Source organism: Ixodes scapularis, unplaced genomic scaffold, assembly GCF_016920785.2.
Source record: "Ixodes scapularis isolate PalLabHiFi unplaced genomic scaffold, ASM1692078v2 PGA_scaffold44__24_contigs__length_19508400, whole genome shotgun sequence".
NCBI classification, from domain to species: domain Eukaryota; kingdom Metazoa; phylum Arthropoda; class Arachnida; order Ixodida; family Ixodidae; genus Ixodes; species Ixodes scapularis.
In genome coordinates, this window is record NW_024609873.1 from 7734465 (window position 1) to 7751064 (window position 16600).

The 16600-nt window shown below is 46.8% G+C and overlaps 1 protein-coding gene across 1 annotated transcript in view; it reads right to left on the bottom strand.

Annotated features, from left to right (window-relative positions):
• Positions 1-14189, bottom strand: part of LOC8024840 (gamma-tubulin complex component 3) — a 68308-nt gene extending 54119 nt beyond the window's left edge. Inside the window, exons 1-7 of the mRNA XM_042293124.1 lie at positions 13881-14189; positions 13765-13810; positions 8399-8469; positions 8252-8319; positions 7035-7142; positions 5271-5409; positions 1333-1448 (exon numbers count right to left, since the gene is read on the bottom strand). Of these exons, the coding sequence (XP_042149058.1) occupies positions 1333-1448; positions 5271-5409; positions 7035-7142; positions 8252-8319; positions 8399-8469; positions 13765-13810; positions 13881-13962 (630 nt within the window). The 5' untranslated portion in view covers positions 13963-14189. The remainder of the gene's footprint in view (positions 1-1332; positions 1449-5270; positions 5410-7034; positions 7143-8251; positions 8320-8398; positions 8470-13764; positions 13811-13880) is intronic.
• Between the last annotated feature and the right edge of the window lie 2411 nt (positions 14190-16600).

Genomic DNA, 16600 nt, shown 5'->3' on the forward strand with positions numbered 1-16600 from the left:
CTACTGCGGACGCGCAGTAGTTGCTTCGTTTACCACACAATAGATGGCGCTTGGCTCAGCATTATCAAATTTGGCAATTTTCGCCAACATCTCTAATTATGCTACAAAATGTGGATCTGAATATTATTTAACAAAACTTTTAGGAAACATTCGCCGGCTATTTATTGTTTACGATCGCGGTGCTGGTGAGGTAGGTTCTTAACCAATAGGCGACCTGGATTTGGCCGACGTGCTCCATTTCCGCGGATGCATCGTAGTGAACAGGCGAAGGAAGGAAGGCGCAAAAGAGTCCAGTTTTCTTTTAAAAGTTCTATAGCAAATAATTTTTTTGGGCTCCCTATTTTTGTGTTTTTGTGTTCCTTTTCACACCTTTTACGACGTGCGGTGGATGAAACTCGATTTTAAAATCATTTCATGGTCCCTTTAAGTTCAGTGCAGAGAGGTTCTGCGTGATTCTCCAATGAATTGACTCTCTTCAGTTTGTCCGCATTCGTCTCCGTGCTACCGGCTAGAACCATTTGGCTAAGTTTAACTTAGTATCTCTCTGTCTGTCAAATATATTTTTATTCAGCAGTTCACCCTAATAGCTAGTCAACTAAGCTCATATTTCAACCCGAAGAATATACTAATATCACTTTAGTGGGACATAGTACGTCAAAATGACTTCTCGATCGTTACTAAAATCTGAATTGAAATACCAGTATCAGCTGCTTAGTGGGGCGCCGGCAAGTTAACATGCTCCTTGGCTCAAGAAGCGCTTGCTTAATTTTCGTAATTTTCCTGCAGCCTCTGTTGTTGACCGAGCAGACGACTGAAGCTGTTTCTTAAACGCGGATACGCACAAAAGCCCGATTTCGCGAACAGATAAGTCGCATGGTCGAGGCATGCGAGTTGGCTGAAAATTACTGCCGCTGGGAGAATTCTGCTGTCATTGCCGCTTTCCTCAGATGAGCAAAACTGATTAGTATATTACCGTCTCTCCAGAAGCCCATAGTTTCGGTTTCGAACGAAATCTCCGAAACAAAAGTTTGACATGAAAAGAACAAAAAAAACACTTGGAAAACAAAATTATGTTCTGCAAGTTTATATGCACCGGCCACACTGAACCGTCTCAGTTCAAATACCTATAAAATTGGGCATTAAACAAAAGAAAATCTGTTCAATTGAACGCACCACCTGTTCAGGCGGCCCGGCCGAGCCGACGCGACCTGGACTCAGCCGCCATGTTTGTTTGGTGGTGGCGCCCCCTATAGGCCGCTGGAGTCGCGAATACCAACTAAAACCGACAAAAGTTGAAAGCTGCGCGGTCATCTAAAACAAAAGGAGCCCCACCTCTGGATCCACAATTAGTTCCGACGGGGCGTCGCAGAATTGCACCACAGAGCTGCTCACGCCTTGGAGGGAGTACACAACCCCCTGCACCACCTCCAGCTCGTGCGCACTGGACGCTGTAACAAAAAAGAGGCAATGTTTTCCCCAACAGATAAAGCGGGCTGCGCCCCAGTTTTTAACTCTGGGTGCGGGATCTCGACCAGCTCGCCTGTAACTGTCGTCTCTGCATGTTTAGCCAGCAAGAAGTTAGTCAACCCCAGTTGGCGTCTGGTGGCTCCGCTGCATACGAAAAACTTAGCCAGTGCTGTACCCCTGCCAGCCTGAGGACTTTGACGTGCATTACACAGTAGTGAGTGATATCTGACCACTCGCCGGCACGACGGTCATCCAAATCGAAACAGGCTGGGGTGGGGGCTGAACCCAGGACCCCTGGGTTCTGCGCTGCATAAGCTTTCACTTCATGTGCTTCAAGCTGCGGAGCGACACTTTACCATCGATTCCTTCATCGGCTTACCTGAACAAGCGAACAAGCACAATTTCTTCACTCTAAAGCCGCTCAGTTATGTCAGCCCCCCGGTTGTCGTCATAATAAAATTGGCACGTGCGTAAATTCGAGCTAACTCTTTTGGGAGTCAATTTTGACCTGCTCCCGACAGAAACGAAATAAGCCCTCTGTAAACGCTCAAAATAATTTCAGATTATAAGTTTTCAACAATAACGTCCTGAGAATGCAAGTTTTAAATTTTTACTCAAGAATAGTTTAAATATATATTTACATCCACTGAAAGGACGAGAAGCGCAGGATGTCTATTTCGAATGCCCAGCTGCTGGCATGCACTCTTATACCTCTGTCGTGCTTGGGCCGCGAGTGCACGCTCAAAGCTACCTTTGTCGGAAACAAAATAATAAAGACAAAGATTAAATTCATACTAGCATACCTTTACATGAAGCTCAGAACCCAGAGACATTACGCAGTACCTTTAAATCATTCCACAATGTTTCTTTGCTGCGAGATGGTGTATGCCATTGCTGCTTCACAAAAAGCCAATGCACTGTGAGCACAATTATTCTTGTAAGCAAAAGTTAGTAAAACTAATTGACATATCTTTTTTTAATGGCATCATACCTGGTGAAAGGTTTGTATAAGCCAACAATAAAATCCACATACTCGAGCCGAGGGCCGTCGTAGGTTCATCAATTTTTATAACTATTTTGCAATACCACAAAAATCCCGTACAAGCGCCCTCCCCAAGGATCACCCATCCAGTTTTTCTGGCTAAATATTTGTAACATAAAAATTCTGAAACATTGCCCACCGTCAATTTCCGTTGGACATCACGTGATGTCCAAGGGAACTGCATCAACTGCGCGATCTGCAGTACCAGCGATCTGCGGTATCTGTTCCCGTGACATGCAAGTTGTAGCTAGTTACGCTTTTTTCTGTCCATAATCTGCATTCACGATACGAGTTTTTGTGACACGCGAGTTTGTAGCGGGTCTTCGCAGGTCTACCGCAACATAAAATGGCAATCTGCTGTGCCCACGATTTGCAGTATCATTTCCCGTATTTCGTGGCCCGTAAGGATCCCCGGTGTTTATCACCAATCTCTAATAAAATTTTGCTGTCGCATTTCTAAGAATTGCCCACCCGATATTTTTCACCATTTACCAGAAGTGCAAGCTGGGAACTCGCACTTCTGAGGAATGGAACCAGCTTCCTCAACCTTACCTGACCCAAATGCTTTCAAAAATGCCGTTTTTCTTGTTTTCTGATGTACCATAAGTATTTCTGTCGTTTTGTTTGTTTATCTGTTTACTACTTCCCTGTAATGTCTTTTGACCCTGAGAGTAAGTAAGTAATTAAATAAATAAATAAACATGTAAATCTTTTCATTTTCGGTGGGCATTCTTAAAAAATTTTACGGTAGGTGCCCTCCCATTTTATTTTGATTCCTTTCTTTATGTCAGTTTAGAGAAAATATAACCACAAGTAGCCTTAACACTGCTGATGCCTAATAACCTTTTGTGGTCATAGTTACCCAAAGTGCTGACTGATACAATCGGCACTTCGTGTAGCTTGCGCATAGCCCTGGGAGAAGCGTCAGACTGAGCTGGACAAGACTGCAGCACCAGCAGTGGGCCTCAAGCATGCACTGTAAAAACTTCCCCGGCGGTCTAGAAGACGACAAAACAGCGAACTGAACAAGCCAAGGCTCGAGCACCACCAGATGAGCACGAGCAGCGGGGGGAACGAGCCGGCTACAACCGTTTTCTGCCTAGCTTCGATGTCCCTTTTCTGACTGTAAATAGTGTACATAAAGTTGCTATCGATTTAAACACCATAACGTCCAGAAGTTCTTCTATATGCACATCAACCTCAAGGCTGCACAGAGAACGTATGCATCTATACATGCGGGACACATTTCTGAGTTGGGGACTTGAGCATTGTGCAACGGCAAATGCTCAATATGCCCAATGACCAGAAAGGGTTAAAAGTCGCCACCCAAGCCCTAAAAAAAAATGTGCATCTGCATTCCCTGGAGATTGAAAAGACAAAACAAAACCTTCAGGGGCCTCTTGAGAACAGTCTGCATGCGAAATAAATGTGTGCCTGCTTTCTGTAGAATGCACATCGAGCCAGTCATTAGATTCTGCACATCAAGGTTGAAATAACTTTTTTTTCCACAAAAACATGGCACGCACTAAGGCCAGTGGGCTTGCAAAACATCCTAATAATTGTGACGCGTGTATGTTTAGACAGACGGAAATTAGTCAGCCTCACCGGGTGTCTGGTGTCTCAGCTGTAGATGAGAAATATAGCCAGTGCAGCTCAACAGCCAGGATAAGGGTCTTCAACGTGCATCACACAGTAGTGAAACATAACCACATGCCGTATGACACTAATCCAGATTGAAAGAGAATCGAACCCAGAATCACTGGGTTACTATGCCCGCCATCTTCAACATCTGTAATTCAACCAGTGCCGCGTGTTCTCAAATATGTCCCACGAGAGTACTACTAGTTGGAAGATGTCAAAGGGATGTGGTCGGCGCGAGGCAAAGGGGGGCTACAAAATTGCGGCGAACGACTGGAGAGGCCCTTTTCCTCTTAAACGCAAGATCACGGGAAGCCAACACCACCTTTCCATTATTACAAGTTATTACAAGATCGACCAACAGATTGGACACGAGTGCTGTGTCGGCGTTCAACAGGGTCTCGTGTCCAATCAATGATCGGCGTTGAGCTCGCGCCCAGTATACCATTCCGGAAATGTGCGGCGCCTCCCACCACCTTCCCAACGCACTACGGTAATACGACATACAGCACATGGGGGAGTACCCATAAAGATGTTTGTTTAGCGTTTCGCGATTTTAGAACACAAAGAAAGCGGGTAGACAACAAAGGTGGCATGTGTCGGCTTTGGGATGCGTTTGCTCTGCTTTCTTTTTTTTTTTTTCTATTCTGAGCTCGCAGTGGTAAGAGAGAAGGAACAGTGCCACTTCCAGGACGTCCAAAGCACATCGACCATCCCGGACGTATACGTCGAAACGGCGCCACAATTCCCCGCACAGTGCAGTGCAACGCGGGATTGGTAAGAGGTCTTGCGGGATTCTCCGGAAAGGTCAATCGATGCCGTCAAGGCGTGACCAAGGTACATGGGTGTAAGGAAGGCCGTTTGCGGGTTTAGACTGTTCTAGACGGTGTTGGTGAAGCAGGGAAGTGACGAGTGATGGACGTTTGGGCAGAGCAGAGATTCTTCAATACGAGGGGCAGCGAAGTGCCCATTCGTCTCCAGCGCCGTTGCGGGCTATTTCCCAGAAAGCAGCCGAGGCATAAACTGGACGTTGAGCCAGATCGAATGAGTGGCAACCTCACTTTTTAGAAATCTTATATGTCGCAAATGGGCGTGCAATAGAATCGAGGGAAATGCCGGTTACCTCGACTGGTGCTCAGGCTGGCCGCAGGCTCGCCGGTGAGGACGAACGATAACCTTTGTTGCTCCCTTCCACGAGTGGCAGCAGCGACGGGTTGCGGAGGGTGTGGCCGAGAGAGTGAGAGGGGCAGGAGCTCGGCATCCTACGAGAGGGTTTCCAGACGTGGCGTGTCATTTGGGAAATTACGCGAGTCAACTAAGAGGAGGAACGGGAACTCGAGCGCACCTTGAAGGTTGTGCGGGGCCAGAATGAAGCTGCGTCCTAAGCAGCAGTGGGTTAGACAACAGAAAGGAATTGACACCCTTCATTTATCTGCAGTCTTAGGATGATTAGATTATCATCCGAGTTTTCCCACCGTCAACCTTGTACCGAGTCTTAACTTTAGTGCACCCCAGTGCTTCCCACGTACTTGAAGTCTATCTAAAGTTGAGTGTTTCTAAATAAAACCATTTGTTTATTTTCACTAATTAAAAAGTTAATTAACAAATTTTAGTTAATTATCTGACGTAATGTGAGGGATAAACCCCTATATTATGTCCTGGCCGTAGAATTCACCTGCACAAACCGCATCAGTGTTCTTTTCACAAATTTCTTAAAATGAATCTGTTCAAATTAAGATCAAACACCCTCTATGAGATACGAGCTTCTTTGCAAGTTAATAAAGCACATTTGTCAAGGTTTAATGTGTATGAGTATCTTTTTACGTGCAAGCTAGGCATCAGGTGAGGACTAGGCATTAAATGCCTAGTCTTCGCCTCACCAGACGGGAGTAGAAAAATTGAGGCGTACACGGGACGGCGATACGAGATTATGGCAGCAGTGCTGTTAGATGCAAAAGATGGTGAATTGCTTCCTATTAATTCCTACTAAGAAAAAAAAATTTTTTTTTCATTTAAATTTTGTTTTTGCAGACTATACGGAAAATATAGTTCAGTGCATGTGCTACACTGACCTCTTCTGGGATTAGATAAGAGTCATTGTGAGATTTAAGAAATGTGTTTTTTAAACAAAAATTTACTCTCCATAAAGCATTTGGCCGCAGTTCATGAATTTGATTGGCATTCAAAGTGCCGATCAAATTAGCAGGAAGCAATTCATCATCTTTTGCAACTAACAGCACCGCTGCCGTAATCTCGTATTGCCGTCTCGTGTACGCCTCCATTTTTCTACTCCTGTGAGCGTGCACCGAGCCACGCCCCACTGTCGAGTGTGTGACCGCTACATGCGTCTGATAACACTGACATCACACTTGGCTCCCCGCCGTTCGTGTGAACGTTTGAGCCAGGGAGGGAGTTGCAGTGGTTCCGCCGATCACCGACGTCACGTACATCCCTCCCTGAAAGGCATTCCTTGTATGAATGCCCCTTTAGGAATTCCGCCTAGAGATTGCCGAGTGAAACATTTTGCCAAAATATGATACTGGCACTTTGTCGCAACTTATTCATGCAGGTTAGTATCAAATACCAAATTTTTCTATGCATTTTAGCGTCACACAAGTATCTCACAAACTGACTTGTAGTTTTGACAGCAGCCTTTTACTCATTTGAGAAAATGCATGTTTGTGCTACCTGTGTGAATCTGTATGTGTAATATCCTAACTACTTTGTAAGGTATAACTTCTTGACACAGAAGAACACTGCACTGCTTCCAGGGATGTCAAGACGGCTCCTCTGAACTTTGGCCATTTGGTAGAAACACTGATCCAACATTAGCCAATCCTTGACCAGCTATAGGTATCCAATGGAATGTGAGGCGTAAGTGGCTGACCATGCTGGGAGGTCCAGACGATGACTGCCCTCCACCAGGCCCTTTGCCTTTCATCTCAAGAAGGAAGGCCAACACCAGTGCCCGATTCTGCAGCACACCTTGCAACGCCTGCAAAATGACAGTGGGGATCATTTCACTTCAATTGATTGATTGATTTGATACCCTCAATGCCCTGTGGGCATTACACCGAGGGGTGACGTAAGAAAGTACTCATGAAAAAATCACACAAAATGGCATGGAACAAATTACAAAAAAAAAAAAAAGAGATGCAGTATCAGTTTATCTTTTCAAAAAATTTGATCCCCACCCCTGCCCGTTTCGATCTGGATGAGCATTGTACTGGCGTGCGGTAGTGTATCACTACTGCGTGATGCACGTTAAAGGCACCAGGCTAGCGGTTATACCGCGCTGGCTAAATTGCTCATCTACAGTTGGGAGACTTGTCGCCCACTGAGGCAGACCAAGTTCTAGGCTGTATAAACATACACACAACCCAATTTTTTTTTTTTCAAAAAATTAGCTTTGGGCATTGAGACTGCCTGAAGAACACACCAAGGTTATCAGTACAGGTGATGGCATTCATGAATTTAAAAAGATGCAACATAAGCCCAAGGCAAACAGATAATGGCAGACAGAGCCTGGGACGTATTCAAGAGCAAGTTATCTCTCATCATTATTAAAACTGCTTCAAGAAATACTCATTATAAATGGCACAATGCAACTAGGCAGTTGTCAAGCTGACCTTTTTGTATACACAAAACATTCAATCTCTAGAACACAGGAGGCCAGAGATTCGTCTGCACGACTTCTTAGCTCCAACGGCCTTCCGTTGCCTATGCCACATATTGTATGGTTACAGGCGTTGCCTCCTCATCACACAGGAATGAATAAAAGTAAAGATTTCTTGGCAACAAGGTCATCCACACCTGCATGGTCCTTTTTTCTGCATGAAGGGACAGTCTCCAACAATATCAAAGACCCATTTCACAGTGACCCTTTTGGTGGCCTCGCTGGATTCACTTCAGGAAGGCCTACAATACATTGCTTCGAGTGAGAAACTAGGTCCAATTTTGATTCTATTCTTTCTCTAAAACTAAAGTGGCTCTGGCCAAATTTAAGAGTGCTTAGCACCTGCTGCATCAACTGCCTCAGAAAATGTGTCTTTCATATTATGGGACATTAAGCTCACAGTGAATGCACGCTTCAAAAATGCTCACCGGAGAGCGGAGTCTTCGATGGAGGTCCGAAAACCGAACCGCTTCTTTCTCCTTGTGCTCCCTGATGACTGCAACGAAAGGGCTCATTGAAATGCACCAACGCACAACGCCATTGCCAATATCACATGAACGAATGAAACTGCTTACATAACCGGTTGATCCTCTCTGCCACCCGGCTTTCGTCAATTTCCGACGATGCAAAATGGCTCCAGGGGGAGCTGTCGTCAGTTGGAGAGGCGGGTTTTCGTTTGCAACAATACTAAAACACTCAAATACGGTGCAACCTTCAACTTTAAGCTCCTTGAACGCTAAGCCCACTCTTTCACTTCCTAGAGCAGAAGAAACTGGAAATCAGCAGGACTGATTTCCACCTGCAGGTTCAGAAAAGCAGGACAAGCTTTTCCCAGAAGCCCCCACTCTTTCCACTTAGCAGAGCAAGTGCTGGAGAGGAGGCAAGTGGAGGGGAGGAAACCACCAATCACGGAGGTCAAAGAGCTTGGCAATATGGGCTTGTCACTCTTTTCTTAACCTGTAACAAATTACAGCGCTGCAGGATAAGAACCTGCAACGCAACTACGGAAACCCAGAGCGAAGAAAAACCAGGAACGGTAGAGTGGCAACTGTGCATGCGCGCACACTGGCATCACAAGGGTGGGGCAGGGGGGCGGGGGTGTGCAGCAGGCCACCAGAGGGGGGAGGGGCGCTGACACGGCGGGTTATGAGAGCGGATGAGGGGCGGGGGGGGGGGGGAGGGGGGTCACGGCAAGCTCCTGTTCTGTGTGCCGCTGACCCTAGTGACTATACTGTGTGGGCCCGCATTCCACTGCGCCGTGGAGCAACACCTCCTAGATAACAAAACTGTAATGGTGAATGAGATGGTGTCATCAGAGAAGGCCAACACTGGACCCAGGTTGGACATGACAATTACGTCAACGTTCGGCTCAGTTCAAACTTGACTCGAAGCCAAGCGCTGACGCAGCACTCGTTTTCAATTTGTGTTCATGTGCCCAACGTTGGGCTTCTCTGATGACACAATTTCATTCAGCATTAAGGCCAGGGTGTAAGATAGACAGGTGGGGAAACGAGAGCCAAAGGATTGACCGCATTGTGTCCCCCTCGGTTTTCTCTTTTTCTGTGGCGCCATCTATGTGGAGCACTGCGAACTCTCACACCGGGTGGGCGACCGGTGGCGACCGGCTAAACTGACGGAGATGGTTTCTCGTGGATTTTTAATGAACGACTGTCGTGCTCTCGGTTTATTTTGCGCACTCTCCCATAGAGTTCCACGCAAATCTGATTCCGATTTTTTTCCTCTCGCCGCAGCGCCATCTGTCGCAAGTCGGGGGTACCCGCAAGCAGACGAGTACACAATCCGGTCACGGCGCTGCGGTGGGCTTCTATGGGCCGTTTCCCCACCTGTCTATCTTACACCCTGATTAAGGCTTTGTTATCTAGAGGGTGTTGCTCAGCAAATTCTCCTCTCTGGCTCTGCACCAGCTGTGCAGGTGACTTTGATGAAAACCAAGGGACTCTTTCTGACTAAATCCCAGCAGTGTCTTTTCAGTTTGTCAGCTACGGGAAAAGAGAGAAAGAGAGAAAGAGGTTGATGCGTGCTGACGTCAACACTTCGAACCAATGGGAATCTTGTACGCATCACCCACTCCCCCTCCTTCTCCCTCCCTCCCTGTAACTGACAAACAAAAGACACCGCCGGGTTTTTGTCAAAACAAGCGTTCTAATGCTAATGCATGAATAAATAAATAAACATTGAAAAAGGCAGGTCAAAGCATTGAAAAACTGTACATTACAGACTCGCATCACCGCACACCCTGTATACAGGGTGTACGCAGGTGAAGAAAAACAAACATGACTGAACCTCTGGGGGGAGTATGTTGCTTCCAGTTGGCTATCGCTTTTGAGGACCTGCACTAAGTGCCGCACACTTCAGAAGTCTCACCGCCGAGGAATAACTGCAGTACCTCCCGACATTTACCTCTGTGGAGTGCAACTTCGTCTGCTTCTTGCACAGGGGTTGCACTGACATCAAAACGCCGAGCTCTGATTGTCTCTGATGGAAGGACAGTGCCTTGAGGTCTACCCATTCTTCTCATAATCGGAGCCAATCCGAGCTCGGCACTTTGATGTCACCACCTCTGCTGAAGAAGCAGACAAACTTGCGCTCCACATACAGGATCGACATGACTTCCTGATCTTTTAAGTGAAAAGAAAGAGCACTTGTTCCTCAAGAAGATGACGAATCTACCAAAGGTATCCTGGGTGCATCTTCATGACTACTACCTATTCGAGCCATGTGGTCCATATACCAGAGAACGACTTAAAACTTACAAATCCCTAAACGTGTTCAACTACTTTGTGAACGGCAAGGCGTCAGTGGTGGGCACCCACCTCCCCAGGCGCCGAAGATACGCGCCAAGCTACCCCCCACAGGCGTCGCCGAGCCAGGTCTTGGTTTTAGCAGACAATCTTCCAAAAGTTTTCGTTACACTTAATACAGAATGACGCGAGTCTGTAATGCACAATTTTCTAGTGTTTTGACCTGCTTGCTTTGGATTTCAAGGTTTCTTTCCCGGATCACCGTGCACATTGTATTTGTATGTGCCGTAATAACCCATCATTGTACGATGGTTAATCAAGGCGCCAGCACCGCAATCTTGCCTTCGTCGCATTGCACCATCTGTCGGCAGCACATCGAAGCAGACTAACACCGTCTGCCAATGCCATCATTCTGCGGTCACCCAGACTCAGCGGCATTGGTGGCGTTCATCGTCTCGAGATAAACGAAGTAACTTCACTTGTGACATTTTGTCCGTGCCGGTACGCATTGAAAACTTAAAAGTACAACACTGGGGCATTTCTAGAGCATAGCTGTCATGGAATTGCTTGCTAATGAACCAGAGTAGTCACGCACCCACCCAAACACAAGATAATCATAGCAGAATTGGACCTCTACACTCATCAAACACAAAGTTGGGGCCGAAATTGACGGAGCGCACTGATTGGCCTATCTTGACGATGACTTCAAGCCTTTTCGCCGACGTCGAATCGGCGCGCTCCACGAACTCTCTGCTCCAACTTTGTTTTTGACGAGTTTAGGGCCCCTGGAATCTCCTCTCTCTCTCTCTCCCTCCTCCTCCTCCTCCTCCTCCTCCTCCTCCTCCTACCCCGCCCCCCCCCCCCCCCCCCCCCCCCCCCCCGTCATGGCAACCGGAAGTGGCCCGCACACCTTTTATAAAGACACGTTATTAATATGAAACTTTGCATCTAAATAGTGCAATAATTAAACATTTTAATGATGATGATAACAAAACACAGCAGTTCGAGCTTCAGGAATTGGCGCGTTTGAATGCAGAAGGCTGCTGGTGTTGCGGAGAGACCCGTATGACGCCGGCCTTATTGCAGGCCAGCGACATCAATACATGGCTTGCACATGACGTCATCCAAAGAGTGTTCTGATCGCCACTAGAGCACTATATAGCTCCTTCGGAGCAGAGTAATGCAATCTAGAACGCCATCTCTCGGCGACTAGCGGCGAACGCCCGGGGGTTCCAACTCTAATCAGAAATGCATGGAAAACGTGAGAAAATCATTGTTTCTTCAATATTACGGAAATGTGCGCAACATCAGTAGTTTTTGACATAATAAAGGAACATTTTAGAATAATTCGCGCTAAGTTGCATGCCATGTAAGGATGCAATGGACCTTTTCCAAATACCGACGGCACCAAGCGGTGGCTGCACGAACTAAAAATCGAGGGAGTGACCTACGTGCGCTACCAATCGATAATGGGAGCTACGCTACCAGTTGCTTTGCTCTCTGAGCAGCGTCGCGTGCCCAACGCGACTTTAAAGAGGGAAATCCGTAGCGTCCACACAAACGTCGTGTTTTTCTTTCCGTCCACTTTCTTTTTTTTGTGTAACACAATTATATATATGCTGCAATTACGTGTTCTACTCGTCGATTTACAGCCTCATTCCGAATTTCCTCGATTTTTTCGTGCCGATTTCCACCGCTTGGCATCGGGCGCTCGCGCAAGCGCAGAACGCTTCTCGGAAAAGGTCCATTGTTTTTAAAAAATGGCTTGAGCGGCATCATGTAGCAGACGACACGGCGACGTCGCACCGTCCACGTGACCCGCTCCGGCCAACCCAGAAAGTCCATCTCTGCTGCGTACAAAACTCGTCTGCTCCAAATGCCATTCCCTCGGAAATTGCCTTCTCAAAATGTTCACAAGCATCCGATATTATGAAAACTTTGATAAAGTGTTTAGTGCTTTACCAACTTCACGAAAGACTAGTTTCGAAAAGTGTGAACTAGGCGTTTACTTTTAGTCAGCTGTGTTGAGTCGATCTCCATGTGTTCTCCCATAGGGCAGGCCGCTTCCTGGAACCCCTAGTACCACGTGACTCGCGCAGCGCTGCTCTGTCTGCCATGTTGTCGGCAAAGCACGTGGATCAAAGGATTGCGCTACTCTGCTTCGTAAGAGCTATATAGTGCTCTAATCGCCACCAGAGCCGTATATGTAGAGAGTTTGGTCAATGGGAGGTGCGGGCAGAGCCAGGGCGTGCGGCAGACTCGGAAAGAGGGCTTGGCTTGCTCTCTTGACCAACCAGAAGTCGAAAAGAATCCCCTAGCGGTGGTAGCGAGAAACAGTTCTGAGCCGATCGATCATCAAAGGTCTATGTTCGTATATGGTTTTAATAAGTGCGTAAGAGTGAAATGTAGTAACTCTTTGTGGTTGAAAATAGGGTTTACGTGTTGTTTCATCATGATCATGCAGAAAGATGTAAGAAACGAATGCGCCGCTCAACTCTGTTTTGCGCGGACAGAGTGTGACCGCTCTGACGGCAGATTCCCGGCGCTCGGCGTAAGGATTATGTCGATCTTTCTGCTAGTCGCACTCTTCCACCATCATTTTAGATGAGTGTGATTGAAACATCACGTGTACCATATTTTCAGCCATCAAGAGTTACTCCAATGCAGTTATCAGGTTTGTTTCTCGTGACCACCGCCAGGATATTATTTCCGGCTTCTGGTTGGTCACATTCGAATTTCTGAAGACGCCCTGGAACACGCCCAGCCCGCTTTCGGCCAATGGCGCCGCTTCATTTGTCTCCTATACTTCCCAACGAATGGCCAAACTCTCTACATATACGGCTCTGATCGCCACCAGAGAAGAGGGGAAGGAGCTCGCCTCTTACCAGGATGCTTTTTTCTCTCTGCTAGATTTGCCCAAACGTCATTATTCTCCTTCCAGGAGATTATAGGTTAGCCCGTCACTCAAAATTGCTACAAAAACAGCTCCCCTTTTTTTTTTTATCTCTCATTGTGGACGTCAGTGCAAGCCATGGATACCTCGAACGACAGTCTATCGACGCTCCGTTTGGCGCTCACCGCATTTGTCGTCACTTACACTGTCTCGACGTGACACCGCTTAGCAGGGCAACGTCCTTGTACCCCTGAGACGCGAATGAAACAAAATTGTTCATAAATACCTGCCAAGTACGTGCGAGCACTCTTCGAACAAGGGTGAAACGGCATCTGAAAGGGTGGAGAGAACAACATTAAAACGGTTCGGCGCCGTCAAAGGATTTAAAGAAGTGCCCCATACCCGCGGAGAGTCCAGTGATGACGCTGCACAATTTGTGCAGTAACCGCGCACATTCGGCATCCTTGTCCGAAGATTGTGCCATTTCCAGGCTGGGAGACACAACTTGGAGCACTCGGATCCGCGCGACAAATTAAGTTGCTCGAGTTCAATCTACACGTTCCTGCGCACAGAGGCACGCTGAGCGCTTACGGCGTGCGACCAAAACCACTAGCAAGTAAGTGAGGGCGCGGTTTAAGCAGTTTAAAAGCTGATTAACTACATAAGCTGTGATCTGAGTAGCAGCCGTTTCGCGCGCACCAGGGGGGTAAAGGTGGGTGAGGAGGAGTGGCAAATCCCGTGCGCCGACATCCTGGGTCCCGAGTGAACGATCGCGAAAGAGAGCGACAGAACACGAGAGAAAGAAAGCAACGTTGCCATGGTAAACGCGAAGAGTGAAAACTCTCAGCAATATAAACAGTGATAATTTAACGTTGTAAACTAAATTATGAGCTATTCTAACGCTTATAAAAAGCAATAAAGTCATTACGCTGCATTAACTTCCCTTCTGTCGAAATCTCGGAGATCTGGTGGTTGCGCAGTTTCGTATTCCTCAACCGCGCCCGCCGCGCCCAGTTGCGCCATATGGCCGCGCCGGATATTCATTCGCGGCGGCGCAGCGGCGGCGGCGGCTTCGGCGGCGGGCGGCGGCGTGTGGCCATTTTGCGTCGGCAACACCCAAATGGCGCGAAATTCAAAATTGAAGGGGCCTTTGCGCGATAATAAAACTTGACGCGCTTTCATTTGAAGTATATGATGAGAAAAGGAACTAGAAACTGACATAACCAATTTTTTTTTTCTTTGGGCTGATTGGAGTAAATTCTCGGCAAGTGAGGCGCATGAGCTTCCATGCAACGAAGGACAAAAAATGTGCGGTTACAAGGCGGGGTTCATTTTTTTCAGTTGTGTTATTTTGCTTCACACGATACCAGAACTTTCTGCCGGGTATCGAATATACCAGGAACAAGATAGGCTGCTCCGTCGTATTTTATAAAGTGACAGGTTTGTCTACTTCATCTAAGAGGGTGTCATTTGGCCCTGAAGATTACATGTTACTTAAAAAGAATATGCCAAACGCTTTAAAAAAAAAAAAAAAAAAAAAAAAAAAAAAAAAACGCGTTTTTTTAACGCAAAAAAAAAAAAAAAAAAAAAAATAAAGTATGCTTACATTGGTTGAACGACTAGCCTCAGCCCAGATTTAGAGCTAGTGGTTCGGAGCAGATGCCAGTTTCAAAGCTTGTCGTTATCCAATTAAAAACTTAAAAGCGATTTTCAGAAACTCTTTAATTAGAAAATGAGACGCGCTCCTGGTAATGCGTGCAGTTCATTCGCGGGCTCCGTTTGTCACCATTTCCTTACTGAAAATTTCTGAAAATCACGAATAACTTTTTAATTAAACACCGGGTACTTATATACTTAATGGGTCGCGAGCGGATGCCTAATTTTCGTGTTCTACTTTTAATGTGTTGGATTTGTTTGGGTGCTACAACTTGCCGAGTGCAACGGGATGACACGAAAACTTCCAACCGATTTCTATCTAAACTTCTAGCTCGCCACGAGCTAGAACTTTATATTTCCTTTTCTTTTTTCCAACTTGGGGAGACTAACTATCGTTCGGTAGTCACCACCTCAACCGAAGAAGATACTTCAGCTGAGCGCGTTGGTGAAAAAGTCACATACAAGAATAAAACACGAAGGACGGACAAAATAATAGCGAGTTCGTTTCACACGCACTGGCACCGTTCGAGTTCTCTCCCAGAATGCATCGCACTCACTGAGTGTTGCACGGAAAACTGGACTCAAACGAACTCGCCAAATGCACCGAGTGCAGAAGACTGATGCTGTCGCCATCTATGTTATAGAAAAGGTACCGACTTCAAACCGAAACTAGTGCCTTTCTGTTCCGAGTGATGCGTGGGAGTCGCTACCAACGTTTATCTACAAACGTTGGCAACTGCAACCTGTAGTTAATAGTTGCGATGTCTTCAAGTGGCTCGGCTGCCGTGGGGATAGTTACAGACGGCGTAAATTTCCGCAACCAGCTGTCTAGAAAGCAGCTGGTTGCGATCTTTCAATCCTTATAACCGTTTACACTGAAGAAAACTGATGATGCTGTCCGAGCAGAAGCTTGATCCGTTTGAGCATGGTATTAAGGCCGGTACAGACACTTGCGTTTGAGTGCGTTTGACTGCGTTGCGTCGAGTACGGAAAGCGAGTCACCGGCACATCTGTGCTTCGTATGAAGCGTGGAATCCAATTCAAGGAATCCCCTTGGCACGCGATGTAAGCAGCGGGGAAGTCCTGGTTTCTCGCTGCCGCAACGCAGTCAAACGCAGTCAAACGCAACTGTCTGAACCAGGCTTTATGCGTGAACCACTGAAAGGGTACGGCTTAAAACTAGCCTGTTGGAATATCCAGCAAAACTGGGACTTTCGATTTGGATCGTCATCAGGTGGATTAGATATTAGCCTTGGTGAGGGCGTCGAGAACGAGAGCTTTCTCGAACAAAATACGACGGGGCAAGTTAGCTGCGTAGGTAAATGTTAAACATGATGATGTTGCCCAATCCTCGGGTAAAGTCACCATCTTTAGTTTTCTCTGATGCTTATTGGGCAGTCAGAGGTTTCTGCTGGTGCTGGGGGAGTTTTATCGACAAATGTTAAATTTTTCACCCGCACACGGAT